General features: G+C 43.9%; 1 protein-coding gene across 1 annotated transcript in view; it reads left to right on the top strand.

Moving 5' to 3' along the window:
* kif13a (kinesin family member 13A) overlaps positions 1-14,460 on the top strand; it is a 36,215-nt gene extending 21,755 nt beyond the window's left edge. Inside the window, exons 17-39 of the mRNA XM_061082027.1 lie at positions 595-814; positions 1,344-1,506; positions 1,611-1,754; positions 1,845-1,994; positions 2,165-2,329; positions 2,467-2,640; positions 2,726-2,877; positions 2,955-3,087; positions 3,265-3,411; positions 3,824-3,856; positions 4,786-4,885; positions 4,995-5,121; positions 5,208-5,263; positions 5,354-5,478; positions 6,389-6,565; positions 6,647-6,739; positions 6,836-6,988; positions 7,078-7,155; positions 7,256-7,306; positions 8,164-8,251; positions 8,379-8,530; positions 11,396-12,584; positions 12,984-14,460. Of these exons, the coding sequence (XP_060938010.1) occupies positions 595-814; positions 1,344-1,506; positions 1,611-1,754; positions 1,845-1,994; positions 2,165-2,329; positions 2,467-2,640; positions 2,726-2,877; positions 2,955-3,087; positions 3,265-3,411; positions 3,824-3,856; positions 4,786-4,885; positions 4,995-5,121; positions 5,208-5,263; positions 5,354-5,478; positions 6,389-6,565; positions 6,647-6,739; positions 6,836-6,988; positions 7,078-7,155; positions 7,256-7,306; positions 8,164-8,251; positions 8,379-8,530; positions 11,396-12,584; positions 12,984-13,117 (4,004 nt within the window). The 3' untranslated portion in view covers positions 13,118-14,460. The remainder of the gene's footprint in view (positions 1-594; positions 815-1,343; positions 1,507-1,610; positions 1,755-1,844; positions 1,995-2,164; positions 2,330-2,466; positions 2,641-2,725; positions 2,878-2,954; positions 3,088-3,264; positions 3,412-3,823; positions 3,857-4,785; positions 4,886-4,994; positions 5,122-5,207; positions 5,264-5,353; positions 5,479-6,388; positions 6,566-6,646; positions 6,740-6,835; positions 6,989-7,077; positions 7,156-7,255; positions 7,307-8,163; positions 8,252-8,378; positions 8,531-11,395; positions 12,585-12,983) is intronic.
* The last annotated feature ends 2,186 nt before the right edge of the window (positions 14,461-16,646 follow it).

Genomic DNA, 16,646 nt, shown 5'->3' with positions numbered 1-16,646 from the left:
AGATTTTAGCCTTGAGTGAGGCAGCGACATTATACAAAATAGAGATATATATCAAATAAATAAAATTTGATATATCAAGCAAAGTTGAAATTAAAGAAATGTGGTTATTAATCCATGTCTTTCTCCAACTCCAACTGTCTAAAGACTACTATACCTATCATATATGTTTCACTGTACATTAACTATAAAGATAGCAACAATGTTCAAGCCCAGAAAAATCTATAATTTTATTTAACATACCTTAAAGTTTAATTTTTAGCGCCTTTCAATTGCTTCATATCCACATTACTTGTGCCTTTGTCCGTCTCTGACAAAATGACAAAGGAAAAACACACAGCCAGCCAGTTCGTCAGCTCCATTGTTTGAATTGATCAATTAATGGGTCACAGTTATTCATTGCTATTTGCTTTGTAACATGAATAAAACTTTAATACTTTAAATCATCCATGAACAATAGTTTCACTTGAATCCCGTCAGATAGCTTTTCAGCGGCAATGATGATGAAACCCCCCAAATGAACTTTCTTTGTATTGTATTATTATTTAAATACAGGCTTGAACACTCAGGCTTCATTTGTCCTTTCCCTGTGAGCAGACCCCATGCAGAACGTGGTCCAGGTGCTGGAGAAGCAGTACCTGGAGGAGAAGCGGACGGCTCTGGAGGAGCAGAGGATGATGTACGAGCGAGAGCTGGAGTCGCTGAGGCAACAGCTGTCTCCTGAGAAAGCACCACAGCACCACCGCAGCAGCAGTGACCGCCTTGCGTTCCCGACACACACGCCCCACAGCAAACTGCGGCTGTGGACGGAGGAGCGGTGAGTGGAGCAGGCAGAGAAACATGCAATGATACACAAACTGGACACTGCAGGGAGGAAACTGCAGGGAGGCCTCATGAACCATTCTTGTTTATATAACCTGTTATCATTGGTGAATATTTCTGCTTTAACCAGAAGTGGATGAAATATTTTCAGGATTTGCCTTATGCAAGACTGCCAAGACCCCCAGTTGATTTTCAGCTTTTTAAAGAGAGAGGTCAGTTGGTGAGCTGATCATTTACAGTGGATCTTGTTGCAATTTGCTAAAAAAACATCTGTCGCTATTATGCAGCATTTTTGCTTACTGTTGCGTTCACTTTACTGAGAGATTTTCCCGTTCCTTTTCGCTGAGCAGTTTCTGAGATGCAGGGATCAGTGTTTATACTTCAAAACACATTTTTCAAGTCGTAGTTTAGTCAGTCATTAAATGTAAAATGTCTGTTTATGTCAATCTAGAACGACCGTACATAAAAGATAATGACAGGTTTTCATGTTCATGAATCAACGTGTGTGCGTGTGCGTTTGACAGCGATGAGCTTTTTCGTCGGAGCCTCTCTCGGCTCAGGGAGCAGGTGATGAAAGCCAACACTTTGGTGCGAGAAGCCAACTTTCTGGCAGAGGAGATGAACAAACTGACGGACTATCAGGTCACCCTTCAGATTCCTGCGGCCAACCTCAGCGCCAACCGCAAGGTCAGACCCCTGAACTGCAAAGAATGTGGCATCGCATTGGTGCTGAATTTACTCTCTTCTTTGTATATGTACTAAAATACCTGTCATCGTTTGTTTCTATGCAGCAGGGAGTGATAGTGAGCGAGCCGGCCATCCAGGTACGGAGGAAAGGGAAGGGGACTCAGGTTTGGACCATCGAGAAGCTGGAGAACAAACTGGTGGACATGAGAGACCACTACAGTGACTGGAGGGAAGGCACAGAGGAGATGGTGAGAAACAGGAACCAGAGAGAGGAAAAAGATAAGTACGATAAAAAAAAAAACTGATTATTTATCCTGCTCCTTTGTTGTTTTTTTCAGTATAACAAAGCAAACAGTAAGCACTGTGATCCATTCTATGAGGCACAAGAGAACCACAACCTGATAGGAGTGGCCAACATTTTTCTCGAGTGCCTTTTCCATGATGTTAAACTGCAATACGCTGTTCCCATCATCAGCCAGCAGGGGGAGGTAAGGGCGCACCAACATAAACGGATGAATGCAAATGCCACTTCAAAACACAGATGGAGAAGTTATCAGAAAGTTTTCATATGTACATTTTACTTTTAAAAACGATATAATATATATTTGCATATCTAAAACATTCAGTGATAACACCCTCATTCTGCTTGTGTGTACAGGTTGCAGGCCGGTTGCACATTGAGCTGATGCGAGTCAGTGGTGCCATACCAGAGCGTCTGTGTGGGGGAGATGACTCATCAGAAAACTCCAGTGAGAGTAGCTGCTACGAGGTCATGGACACCAACGGGGAGATCGTCCACATGGCCAAGAGGCTCACCTGCAGGGTAACAGGCACTTCTCAGTGGATTCTAACCAAACTACGCATTTGTGTCACCTCTGTTTTTGGAGGACAATTGTTTCTAAGATGCACCAACATGCAGAAACCCTCAGTAATTTCATTCTGTCTCTTATCTTGCTGCAGGTGCGGATCAGGGAGGCCACAGGTCTGCCGCTCAACTTGTCCAACTTTGTTTTCTGTCAGTACACCTTCTGGGAGCATGGCGAGCCCACTGTGGCTCCTCCCATGGTTAGCCCAGACAGACCCACCCCTCGAAGCCCAGAAGCCCAGTTTACTGTCCAGTTTGATAACTGCAAGGTAAGAAAACGGAGCTGCTTCTTGTTTCAGATTGAGGTTGTCAAAGCCAATCGGCTTCACTGTATAAAATCTTGTCTTTGTGCAGGACTACGTTGTGTATGTGACGGACGAGTTTCTAGAATTTATATCGGATGGAGCTTTGGCGATAGAGGTTTGGGGTCACCGCTGTGCTGGGAATGGACGCTCACTCTGGGAATTGGATGCACTAGAGGCCCAGACCCAAACGCTCAGAGACAGGTACATGTTTCACTCAGACTTCAGACCAACGCGCTGACATTTCAGACCTCACTAATCTCGATCTCTGATTGTCCAAGGTGGAGCGAGGTGTCTCGCAGGGTCGAGCTGTTGGTCTCCATCCAGGAACTGAACGAGCAGGGCGAGTATTCATCTGTAGAGCTGCAGTCTGGAAAAGACGGCAGCACCGGAGGAGTCTTCCAACTACGACAGGTCAGAGAAAAACTGATGCAGAAGTTTTCCTTTCGGTCTGACTGGCCAAAAATCAAACACACATTTAAGAGGATAATAACTAATTGTGCAAATATGAACAGACATGAAATAGTTTGAGAGTGCAGTATTGGAAAGCAGCACTCTGAGGTTTTAAATGTTGGGGTTTCGTCCAAACAGGGTCACTCCAGGAGGCTGCAGGTTTGCGTGAAACCAGTCCAGAACTCAGGCACTCTGCCTCTGCTGGTGGAGGCTCTGCTGTCCGTCTCTATTGGCTGCGTGTCAGCTCGCTCCACCAAGCTGCAGAGACCTCTTGACAGCTACCAGGTCTGTGGAACATCTATTTACATATTCTCACTGATGCTAAGTAGACAAAAATTGGATTATATGTGTATTTAACTAATTCTGCATTAAATCAGAACAGTGTTTTGGGAACACTGTGCTCGTTTCATGCCAGTGATATCCAATATTATGCCAAATTACGTTAAGCCTCTGGTTTCGGGCCATGACTGGTTCATCTGGAAAGCTGGCAGTATGTTTAAAGGAGAAAACTCACTAGTGCCCTGTTAGCTCTGTTAACATGCACTGCTACAAGGGAAGTGACTGTTTGATTAATTCGAAATAGTCACAGAATCATTTTCGTCAGATTTTCATACAATCGAAATGTTAGTTACCCGAGCGATGCCTCTGAGGACTTTTGTGCTCCCCACATTTGACTGAGTGTGTTCTCTCCTGCCAGAGAGAGGCGGAAGAGGATATGGATAGTTATCAGGTACCTGCAGCCCCCTCCCTGTGGCTGCTCCCCCCATAGTTCACTCTGCAGCATGACGGCAACCAACTGATCGTGTGTTCACAGAGGACCGTGCCCCTCAACTAAAAGAGCGCTTTATTAAACAGCAGCTGCACATGTGGATGATTAATGATCAATCACACCGACCGTTCTTTGGCAGCCCTCTGTGCAAAAAGCAGTCCCACCCATGGCTGAGCTCCCAGCCGGGGTCCGCCCGCCAACCATCCTGCTCCCGCTCGCCTTCCCGCTCAGGTTGCGCACACTAATGCCCCGGTTTGCTTGTCACTACTGACGAGTGGAAATAACAGGCCTCACTTAATCACATGGGCGTTGCATGGCTGCATGATTTACAGCACCCTGCATGGTGGAAGCGTGTTGATGTCTGAAGTGTGATGTGCTTTGAGGTGTGTTGTTACTTTGGACAGGACAGAGGGGGGTCTGCTCTCTGCTGTGTATCCAGGTAGGACTGTGGTAGACTGTGGCCGCATGTGAGGGCACGCATGTAGGTCTGTATGTGTGAATGCATGTATGTGAGTGAAAAAGGGGTGAAAGGGAGGTGGGATTTTAAAAAGATTGAGCGTAATTGAGCCTGACCGATTTGGGGGCCAACGCCCATACTTATACCAGGAGGTACAAAAGATTTCCGCACTATTACTGTTAATTATAAATAAATAAAAACACAAATACAGGACACAAAGCTTTGGTTTTTAACACCTTTGGTTTGGGGACTTCTGTCAGGATTAGCTTCACTTGGCTTTTTTAAGATATTAGCAAAGTAAATATGATATTCCCTCGAACATGCCAGCCCAGTCCACCCGTTCCATCACCTGGTAACACTTTGCGGAGCCCTGTAGCAGATCCTCTCTTCACTGAGTCCTGTGGCACTGATTCTGGTCTCTGTCCGCCTGCAGGAGGAAGATCTCAACTGTGTGAGAGAGCGCTGGTCAGAAGCTCTGATCAAACGTCGGGAGTACCTGGACGAACAAATCAAGAAAATCATCAACAAACACGGTGCGTCTAAGGCTCTGTATGACAGCTGGTGCTTCGATTATCTTCTAGTTTTAATAATTTCGTAATGTGTTGTGATTTAACGCCTCTTTCCCTCACTTGTTAATTCCAGAGAAGTCAGAGGAGGATATTGAGCGAGAGGCTCGGCTGGTGGAGCAGTGGGTTGGACTGACTGAAGAGAGAAATGCAGTGCTGGTACCTGCACCTGGCAGTGGCATCCCTGGAGCTCCTGCTGACTGGTAACAAAGCTATTAAGACTCAACCACATGTGAGAGATTCAGTTCATTTGCACCTCATATTTGACCTCATATTCAACTACTTGTAGGACCCCACCTGCAGGAATGGAAGCTCACATCCCTGTACTTTTCCTGGACTTGAATGGTGAGACGGACACATCCTTTATGTCAACTGATGTGTCACAGATTTTCTCAGGCTTTATAAGCACTTACCTTCCTCTGTTCTCTCCACCAGCGGATAACCTGACAGTGAACGAGCAGCTGAGAGGCCCACACGCTGCAGGAGTTAACTCCATCCTGCCTAAGGAGCACGGAAGCCAGTTCTTCTATCTGCCCATCATCAGAGATAGTGCTGAGGAGGTGAGCGATGTGATGGTCTTTTCTGACCCGCTGTGGCCAAAAAGGAAGCTGCACGCAAGAGAAACGTTTTTGTGCATTTCTGTATCAACTAGGGTGGCACTCAGTAGAGCGCATACCTCCACCAAGGCAATTAAACTGCACTAAATTGCTCACACTTACCGATAACGGTCTCTCAATTAAATCAGATTTTTTATTCAAGATCCATGAATTATTCTCTGAGAAATCAGTAAAAATGTCCAATGAGTGCCTCTCACGATATTAAAGAAAGTGATAAAACAAATTCCTTGATCTGCGCTTTTGTCCAGATCCACGCCAAAATGTATCGGTTCTTTCTCGGGCCATGTCCAGTCCTTCCATCTAGATTCATCTACATAGTTTGAGTAAATTTTGTGTAATCTTGCTCACAAACAAAGAAACATTCATTGCTCACAAACAAAAACATATTTTGGTATAGGTAATGAGCATGGCAGATAATTTGCCAATGGACTAAAACTTCCTCAGTTACTAATGAATATGTCAACTGTAATTGTATATGCTCAATAACTTAGATTTTTCTTCTGTAATTTTGCTATTGAAGGTTACTTTGTGAGATGTTTACACACATACACTTGTTATGTGCACAATTGAACAATGATAGAGTGATGTAATTGCATGAATGCATGGGTAGAAGCATTTAAAGGAAATCTTAATTTCTCTTTCCTTAATGCTGAGCAGCAGCTCTCTCCACACAGTACTCTGCAGTGTCATGTGAAGAGATTAGTCTTTAGCTATAAACCCAAAATCTCCAGCCCACCTTCCCGACTGTAATCCAGGTGTCTGTTTGTCACATCACATGCTGTCGGCGCTGATTCTCTCTCTGCATTCGACTGTGGAGCTGCATAAATAAAACATAACTCTTCTGATTTGCCAGGTGTTGGCAGTGTGCTCCTGGGACTCGTCCATCCACGATTCTGTGCACCTCAACCGGGTTACGTCTCCCAACGAACGCATCTACCTGATCATCAAAGCCACGGTGCAGCTCAGCCACCCTGCCTCCATGGAGCTGGTGCTCCGCAAGCGGATCGCCGTCAACATCTACAACAAACAGGTGAATGGGAGGCAGATTGAGGTTGTCAGTGCAAATCAGTGGATATGGTTGAAATGCTCTAATTATTGTCATTTTTTGTAGAGTTTTACCCAGAGTCTCAAGAGAAGAATGTCGCTAAAGAACACCCTTTACTCCTGTGGTGTGATTTATGAAATCGTTTCCAACATACCAAAGGTAACACTCTTCATAAAGTCATTCCACCTCTCCAATGAAAGCTGCTCCCCCTTTATGTTGCTAATAACCAGTTTGGTGTTTGTCTTTCCTCTGCAGGCCTCAGAGGAGCCAGAGGAGAGGGAAACCTTGGCCCTCATGGCGGCTCGCGGTGACTGCGAGGAGACTCAGGACGGAGAAACCTACATAGAGAAATACACACGGGGCGTTCTGGAAGTGGAGAACATCCTCAGTCTAGAAAGGTTACGGCAGGTACTGTACACAAGAAGATACTAGGTATGACTGGACAGGGATTCATCCACAGGCTGAGATGTAAAGATGCACCTGTCTTGTTTCTGCAGGCTGTGACAGTGAAGGAAGCTCTCGCTGCTAAAGGGAGACACCTAAGAAGGAGTATCAGCACACCAAATGTACAGCATGTAATGAACACATCACCTACTGCACCACTCACTGAACCACATGGAAATAACTGTTATTAAACATGATGACACTGACGACGTGTTTCTTCTTGCTCTCCAGTCTTCATGTAGTAAAACAGACCTGACAGGTTGTGAGGATGAAGACTGCAAGGTAAGAGTTCTGCTTCTTCTGATTTCTTCTTTTATAATTAAATACACACAGTTTATTATTTTTGGAAGAGGTGACTCTTCGTCTTGTTGCTATGGGGACTTAACATGGAGACTGTAGATAATACAAAATAAAGTAAACTATAGCAGAAGCTTAAACTGGGCTCAGAATATAGGAATTTTAAAAACGAAGTGATCGCACATATTAAGAGAATCTTCACAGATATTCTTCACTATAAACTTGTGGTTTATCACACACTAAAGGATATAATTAAAATGATTGCTCCAGAGGCAGTGACTCAACACCTCATGTCTCTCATGTGACCTCAAGGAGAAGCAGATGTAAACCAAATTCTTGGCTAAATGAGTCTTGATGAGAAAATGGTCGGGAAGATGTGGCCAACACAGGTTATCTTTTCTTCAGATAACTGTCCATTTTAATAAATGTCAACAGTAGCACGCTAACTGATGTTAGCCTCCCATTGTTTACCTTAGCTTGGCAGCACTAGCAGCCGCTCCATTCTTTGTCTCTGTCATTGTCTGATGTGCTTCTTTTTGGAAAGCACTGACATAATCATCCCGATTTGAAGCCTTAATATCAAACATAATAATTATTGGGATGCCCCGCCCCAGAGTGACTCTGCGGGCAGATGAGGAGGTTGAAGAATAGCTCTGTAACTCCTCACACTACTAAATAATCTGTACTATCTCAGGTTCCAGACAAGATCTTTCCTTTGATTCTTGAATGGGCCGAACCAGGATTAAATCAGCCCGAAGGTTCTGTCGTCTGAGCCCAGCTTTACTTCAGCTTTACTTTAACTTCATGAAAGTGCCAAACATGTCCCTTGTGTCCCTGTCTAGGATCACTGTGATCATGTGGACAGCTCCAGCTGCAATCCTCCGGATGGCTCCCTATGCAGCACTCCCATTAAAAACAAGGAGAACCAAGGTAAAGTCCAGGAAAGAAAAGATTTGCAACAGGACACAGCAGATGAGTCCTGCCTGCTTCTCAGTAAGAATCTGTTTTTGTGTGTTGCTCCATGGCAACTGGGTTTTAACTGCATGTTCCCACACAGGTTTGGTTCCAGAGAGCCCGATCTTTTTCAACTCCAGCCCCTTCAAAGTCCTCTCCCCTCAGCCGCCCAAGTTCCTCAAGTCCCTGCTGCCGGTCAAAGAGGAGAACAAGGTGAAGAAAGCCCTTGAGGCTCGACCGCTGCTGGGACAAGAGGTAAGCAGGGAGGAGTTAAATGATTTCTCTCTTAAGAGCAAAGTATTCATGCTGTTCCCGTTTCCATTGAACATTTCTTCAATCCCACATACCTCTACTTTTTGTCGGCCCCCTCTCAAACACTATTTTGACATTTTACATTTCTACAACATGACAACTATATGACTAATTTTTCCAGAGCTGCATGATCATTCTTTTATGAGAATGGCTTTGCTGTTGTGTGACTGGATGAGAAAAACACAATGTATTCATGTCACAACTCACAACTGTGGTCGAAAAGTCTGAATGTTCTCTTTTCCTCACCACTTCCTCACCCAAAACATCACGTGGTGAAGGAGAAATTCAAAAACCGTGGTGTCTTAAATATCCAACTTCACTTTTTTTATACCAACTTAATTTAAAAAACATACAGTGACGCCACTCTATGGTCCTACAGTTCAAGTAAGGTTTCCTTAAACTAAAACTGAATCACACTTCCTCATAAAAGAGGTTTTCGGAAGAAATAACTAAAAAGATTCTGTTGAAAATTAAAACAAAACCAACCATTCAAATAATCATTATCAACTAGAAATAAGCAACTGAGCAAGGATCCATATTAGATTATTGCCAGACTTATGTGCTTTCATCTTACATATGACTTTATTGCTTACTACCAATTGAATATGTTTTCATTTTTCAACATCATGCTGAACTAGACAAATTACAACATTTAGTAATCTACATCTACTTACAGGTCATTTTAATCTGTTACGCAACTTTCTAAGCCAAAAAATACTTTTTCGACCACAGCCCAGGATTTTAACTGGAAATAATCTCAACACTTAATTAGACGACAATTTGCTGTAAAGTCTCATGTCGTTTATTTTTGTTTGTGATCGTTGGATTTTCCAGAGAGTTTGTGGCTGTTTCAACAATTGAAACTAACATTGCAGATTTGTTTTCATCTGTGCTTGAAGTGGACTAAAAGAGGTGCAGGTACTTTGCAAATGTAGTTCATGTCAAGAACACTGTGGTTTGAAGGAGCAGCATCAAAGTAGAAGAGAAGATACAACTTCCTGTGCATGTGACTGCAGTTGTGTGTAAGCAGCTACAGTCTTTAAAAAATCATCACGTCCCCAGGTAGCACAAAACATGAAAGAGCTTCTGTGGAGCCAGTGTTTCTATTTGTCCATTCTGAGCTACTGTAGAAACGCAACATGGTGTAAGAGGACTCACTCCCAGTGTAGATGTGAAGGGATAATTCTAAGGTAACATTAGCTAAATTAGATAGTTGATAATCCATCAAGGTTAACGCCCTATTTTGCCATGTTAAAGAAAAGAAAAAATTCCTTGATCTGCACATTTATACCTGGATCCGCTGCAAAATGCAACAGTTTCTCTATGAGTAATCTTACTGATAGAGAGACAAACAGCATGAAAACATATCCTCCTCGGCAGAGTTAACAATTCCTAGTTTTAGAACATCATACACTTGATTATGATATTTAGTTTCTGCAGATAGATTCCCCTAAAACCTTCACACTGGACCTTTAAAAGACAGAACGATTTTACAGTTGCCACAGACTCAAACAACAGTCGAGAAACTAAACAACATGTGTTCACAAACTCACAAGAAGTTAGGGTGCAATAAAAAGTGCTGCTACACGTACTTAGGACACTTCAAGCACTGCATGCCACTAACTGTGTAACTGGCCTGCCCAGCTCCATGCATGTTGTGTGTGTGTGTGTGTGTGTGAAGTGTGTGCTGTTGTTCTGACCCATCTGCAGAGCATGCGCTCATGCGTGGACAGCCCTGCACTGCTCCCCCCTCCCTGCCCTGGCCGACCCAGGGCAGGCAGCGAGGGCCACTGCAAGCCTTCCACCACCACCTCCACTTCCACCCCCACCACCACTCCCACCAGCAGACAGCTCAGCCACACACTGCCACGCACTGCTGTAAGTGCTACACAATCCAGCGCACACTGCTTTGAACGTCACTGTAAGAGTTTTACACACACACACTGACATGAACATGCTAACACGGCTGTGAGCATTGCACTTACACATGTTCACATGGTCATATACTTTGCTTTTAGGCTTACACCTGGGGCACTCTTCAACCAGTCTTTGGATTGGTACCAATACCAGTGGACAACAGAGGATTAGGGATTAGAGAATTCAAGAATAAAGTCACAATATTAATCCTAATTTTATAATTGTATTCGCAGTTCTTCACTGAGAGTCAGATTTCTACAACCACACGGAAAATGCACAAATTAATAGTTTTTGTATCAGGCATATCCCTGAAAAGTACTTTTAGCTGAATATTAATTGGCCCAATGAATTGTGACTAAATTCTGACAAAATAATTTAGGTTGTAGTTGTATACTTTCAGTTCCCTACTACTACCATGTCCAATGCATTCTGGCATATGGCATAAAATACTGTGTTTCTGCAGAAACAGAAAACCTCCCTCACGCGAAAGAGGAATTCCTCCAAATTCTGTTCATATTTGTAAAAAGAAAATACAGACAAAACTAGGTTTAAGTTGCTCTTTATCGTGGTAGAACTAGTTATTGTGCAGTGAATACACTCAGAACTATTCAGCATTAATTCAAGTGGCTCTAACTATATTTAAAAAGCTGGAGTGTAATGCTCATACAGCCATGTTCTTTCACACGTGATTGCAGTGATGCAACAACTAATTTGAAGGCGGGGCCACATTACAAACATAAATACATATTTTCCATGTTCCATTATCACAATCATTTAATCATTGTCTTCATTCATCTTTTAAACTGTGTAGGTTATGACTCTGTACAGGCTCTGTCTCACAACATGGCTGGTGGGCTGTGTCTTCTGTCCTGCTGTCCATGTTTTTACCAGCAGGACTCTGAGGAAGAGGAGACGGACCTGCATCTGACTCTGAACCTGGATCAGGGCCCTCAGGACCACGGCAGCTTCCAGCCTTACATCCCAGAGGACTTTGCAAACTTTGAGATCTACAACGCCACCCTGGAGAGCCAGGAGGGGTTCCTCTCCTCCTGTTCTGACCTGAAGGGAAGCCGGTGTGGAGGCGGGAGCAGCGAGAGAGAGGTGACCCGAAGCCCCACGGCCAGCAGCTGCACCAGTGGCTACTTTTCACACAGCGCCTCCAACGCCACGCTGTCCGACATGCCCTTCAGTGCCAGCGAGAGCTCCGACCAACTCAGCTGCAGCTCCAGAGACCAGCAGGACTCCCTCGGCTGCTCCGCTGGACGAGGCTGCGCCCAAGACAAAAGTGTCTCTGCAGGGACGGACACTCAGCAGCCTCCTCTCTCTGCAGACACGGTGCAGGATCTGCCCCCTCAGAGCTCCGCACTTGTCTGTATTACTAATTGCACAGACAAGAAGCAAACATTCCCTCTGCCTCACAACTGTGTCCCCAGCACCAGCCAGGAGTTCACCGACTTCAAAGGGGCCGACGACAGCCCTGCAGAGAGCGATTTAGCCCGTTTCACAGCGGGATGGCAGCCGGAGGATGTGGAGCGGAAGAAACCTGATAACGTAAAACCATCCGACACCAGCAATCAACCCTCCTCTGGTGTCACATCTAATCCTGAAAATGCAATATGCAAATATCCCAAGAGCGAGGACTCTGTTAGTGTACCTGTGACCTGCCCTAACTCAACTATAGTTTGCACTTCAGTCAGAGCCCCAGTTAATGTTCCTGACAAAGTCCCAGCTCCATCTCAAGCCCAAATAATTCCCTCTGCATCAGTCCCGCCTCCAGCATCACCATCCCCGGCTGCCTCTCGTGCCCCAGTGACGCGAGCGGGAGGAGAGCCTCCGATCCAGGAGCCTGCACAGGGAGATCTGCCCCACGGGAGCCCCTGTCCCAGTCCCAACCCCAGCAGTGCAGAGCCCTCGGGGGACTCCAGCGGGGATGAGAGCACCCCCGTGGCTCAGCTCCCGGACTGGATGGCGCCTGGGGAGCAGGTTTGGGTGGGGAAGAGGAGAGGAACAGTCCACTATGTTGGAGGGGTAGAGTTTGCGAAGGGAATTTGGATTGGTGTGAAACTGGACATGGCAGTAGGTGAGTACTTTTGAAAGGAACAAGTTTAGTTTAACACATGATATATAATGTGGAAATAGTGTTGTTACATTGTTTGTCCACCAGAGGGCACTGACAATTTCATTTGTCAAATGTTCTAATAACTTAGTCACGGTTCACCAATATTTATTCTAATTTAAACTGTAGGAATCTCATTATAGATGTTTTTTTCTTTTTGGACCAGATTTATTTAACCCTCAAATAAAGATATACATTTGAAAAAAGACAGATAATTATCTGTGATCAGAAATGTGTCACGTTACGAAAGATAGAAACGCTTCAGTTATTTATTTGGAAAATAGCATTTAATCGGCTATGAATTTCAGAAAAACATACGATCCCTAATCCGATGACCTTCTCGACCCTCCCCCCCCCCCGTAGGGAAGCACAACGGGACTGTCCAGGGCAGGGTGTACTTCCGCTGCCCCCCCGGCCACGGTGTGTTTGTCAAACCGTCTCGTCTCACCAGAGGACACCCCTCCATGGACACAGAGCCCCAGACTGTCATCAGATAGGACCCAAAGAAGGAGCAGCTCTCTGAGGACAAGCAGAGACCCGAGGGTGGCTTCTCCTCACCCTCCATCGTATTTACCACTCAACTCTCTGAGCTGATGTATTCCGACGACTCGTCTGCTTCCCTGACCTGTGCGTGTCATGGGGGTTTATCCTGATCGACGAAACTTCTCTATGCACATATCTGAGTTTTCTACACGCTGATTTTTTTGATAGAGACCTTAACTTTTGACTGGGAGTCCATATCGGAAATATCACCCACGTACTTTTTTCACAAACTGGTATCTGAACGGTATATTTACTATTTTTGTAAGACAATGCATCTTCCCCTTTGGCTCATAGTGGAGTAATCTTGGATACGAAGATTAAGAATGTACTACTGTTAATACACGATGATATTTACATAAATATGATATGTCAGGGGTAACCAAAGAACTACGGTTCCATATCTGCTGTTATGAGTAGTATGCTATTTTTTTAAAGTACACGTGTGGAGGTATTCACTATATACTGTATCTATGTGTCCAAGTAACGCTTAGTGCCATAGGAGTAATGCCACATACCCTGAACAGAGGACGAATCTGCAAAACCTGAGTTGCTCTCAGTGTTTGAGTGCAGTTATCACGTTAAATTATCCTGTTGAAGTACTGTAACACTGTGGAGGAGAATGTTCCCATCCAGCATGAGACTGTTGCTGTTTGAACGCTTGCACTGGAGAGGATTCTTGGAGAGGTCGCCGACTGTCTTCCATATTGGACCGATCAAATATTTTCTAACTGAGGTGACTGAAGAAACACGTGTTTGTCACTTTAAAGGCCTGGGTGCTGATGCCTTATCGCCCCGGCACATTAACCCCCAGACTCCATCACACACTTTGTGGACCTGAGACCTGTGTGTGTGTATCACGGCGCTCAGACACATTCAAAATGCCACTCAGCCTCGTCGACTGATTCATTGAAAAACCTTTTTAACTGCTCTTCCATCTGCATTTTATTTTGTGCATTAGACTACATGTTAAAAGGTACTCAGTAATGCAATTTGGATGGCTGGGTGATGGACAGAATCACGTGAGAGAATAACGGCGCAAAAGTTGTTCTAATTATGGAGAGACGCTGTCCTACATGAACATATATTTTTATGGAAGTGGTGAACTGTGGAACTGACTAGAAATAGTTTGCATTCAAGCTGTTATTTCACGTAAATGAAAGAAACCCAAGACCTTACATTAAAGAAGAGAACAAAGCTGCTCTCCCTTATAAGGAGTTGTAAATAGAAATGTATTTGAACATAGTATTTACACTATTATAATGTACAGAATTGTATTTATAATGTATCTCAAACTGTTTTAATTGGTACAAAATGTTCTAGAATAGAACATTTACAATCAGCGCGCTGTGTTGTCTCTTTATTCATTCATCGGGTCTGTGTGTTTTAGTTGTGTAACACATATTTAAATATAGCAGACGACGGATATACAGACAGATTCTAAAAGAGATTCTGTGAGGTATTTTATTACATCCTCCCAGATTACATGGTGTGTATGTGGAAATAAATTTGTTTAAGAACCATTTGCATGTGGAAGGTGGCCCAAAATTTCCTTTCACAGTAATAATATTTGTAATGGTAATATTTTGGGGCACTATGGCATTTATTGATAGGACAAAAGCCAAACGTGAAAGGGAGAGAGAGAGAGGGGAAGACATGCAGCAAAGGGTTGAGTCGTCAGAACTGAACCTGGGTCTTACAACTTCAATGATTATCTGTCTCAAAATGTAGTCCTGCATTATTCCCTATCCCTCCACCAAGCAGTCAGTCTTGCAGTTGTCAGATGTTTTCTGGTTCCCCCTTTTTCTTGTTTATTCAATGTCATTTTGATATTCAGATTGTGATACAGTAATCCTCACAATGCTCCAGTTTCCTAAAACAAAAAATACCCGATATCCTAATGCAACCATCATAAGTCCATATCTCTGAGGTGTCCACAAGCAGGTAATTGATCTGATTCTGTTATTTAAAACATGTGCTCATGCAGAGTGTCAGCAGTGATGTTTGTTCCACTTTCTGGTTACTTCATGTCGGGCGAAGACGACCCCTGTCACAGGAGCAGAGTTCATTCCCCTGGAACTTATCCTGCCTGCGGCTGATGGAGAGATAAACAACACAAACATGTAAACATGTTGTCATCCAGAAATGTTTGAGGCAGGGACCAGGATGGACTGATCCCAATACATGAGCACAGGTCACTAATTAGAAGACCTTTTATTCTTAAACTAAATGAATGTAGTTTTGCAAAACGCAGTCAAATGTATTTATCCTTCCATGTTTTCTTATAAGAGAGTTTTAGTCTCAGTCTTTAGTCCACATCCATCAGGGGGTTTTGTTTTCAGAGACCAAGTGTGGAAAATCCAACCTCACAGTTGTAGACATCAGAACTTTCAGAATCAGCTCAGGATGCTCAGGTCGGTTTAGAGTAGACACCTTTGTTTCGGGAGAAGAAGCTACAGTTTGATAAATGAAAACATAAATAAATGAATGAAATATTTAAGAAAATCTAATGAATTGTAAAAAAAAAATGGAACTTTTTTCTTTTTTTTAAATACTTTATTTACAATTTTCAGATACATAACAACGTGTTGACAATACATAATACAAATTTACAAACAAAAACAAAACATAGGGTAAAATCACACATCAAAAACAAACAACAAAAATAAAAACAAGCTGCCAGACAGATTACTCAATTACATATATGGTCTTTCAGGAATGTTCTCACAATAGCCCTATCTAAAATATAGGACCAGGTAAAACGAATAAGTGAACAGAGCAATATACTACATCAACTTATGTAGCCAGGTAGGTCAGAGTTGAAGATATATTGCACTGCGCCAAAGCACGTTCCCATGTTTTCTCAAACTTTTTCTGTGTGTTCCCTTTGTGGTGACGCAGTTTTTCTATTTGAATTACAGAGAACATCTCGTTAAGCCAGTGTGTGAAGCAGGGTGGAGAAGTAGACCTCCAAGCCAGAAGAATAAGTTTACAAATTTGACTTTTTCAATGGGTTTGCATTTATTTGGGGATGTTTGGGCGACATCCTGCTGGCGTTGATGTGCAACCTCATGTTGCCTGCGAGCGGTGGCAAAACCACGTGGTCCTGAACATCCCTCTCCAACGTGTCTTGACCACAGACTGTATATATGACCCACATCTGTTGCTCACTTTATTAGAAACACGAGCCCATGAGGAGAGGGAGGGGGGGAGAGAGAGAGAGAGAGAGAGAGAGAGAGAGAGAGAGAGAGAGAGAGAGAGAGAGAGAGAGAGAGAGAGAGAGAGAGAGAGAGAGAGAGAGAGAGAGAGAGAGAGACCCCTGTTTGAGCAGCTGTGTGACAGTGGCTTGGCTGCGTCTGGGTGGAGTCAAGTGTCTGAGTCTCATTCTGACAACAGGTGTCCTTCTCCTCTTCCTCTTCCTCCTCCTCCTCCTGCACCGTCACATTACCGGGGATCCGCCTGTCCGCTCCGCACACTCGCTCCCTG

Source organism: Limanda limanda, chromosome 11 (genome assembly GCF_963576545.1).
Source record: "Limanda limanda chromosome 11, fLimLim1.1, whole genome shotgun sequence".
NCBI lineage: Eukaryota > Metazoa > Chordata > Actinopteri > Pleuronectiformes > Pleuronectidae > Limanda > Limanda limanda.
The sequence above is the reverse complement of the archived record's forward strand: the minus strand, read 5'-3'. Positions and strand labels throughout refer to the sequence as shown.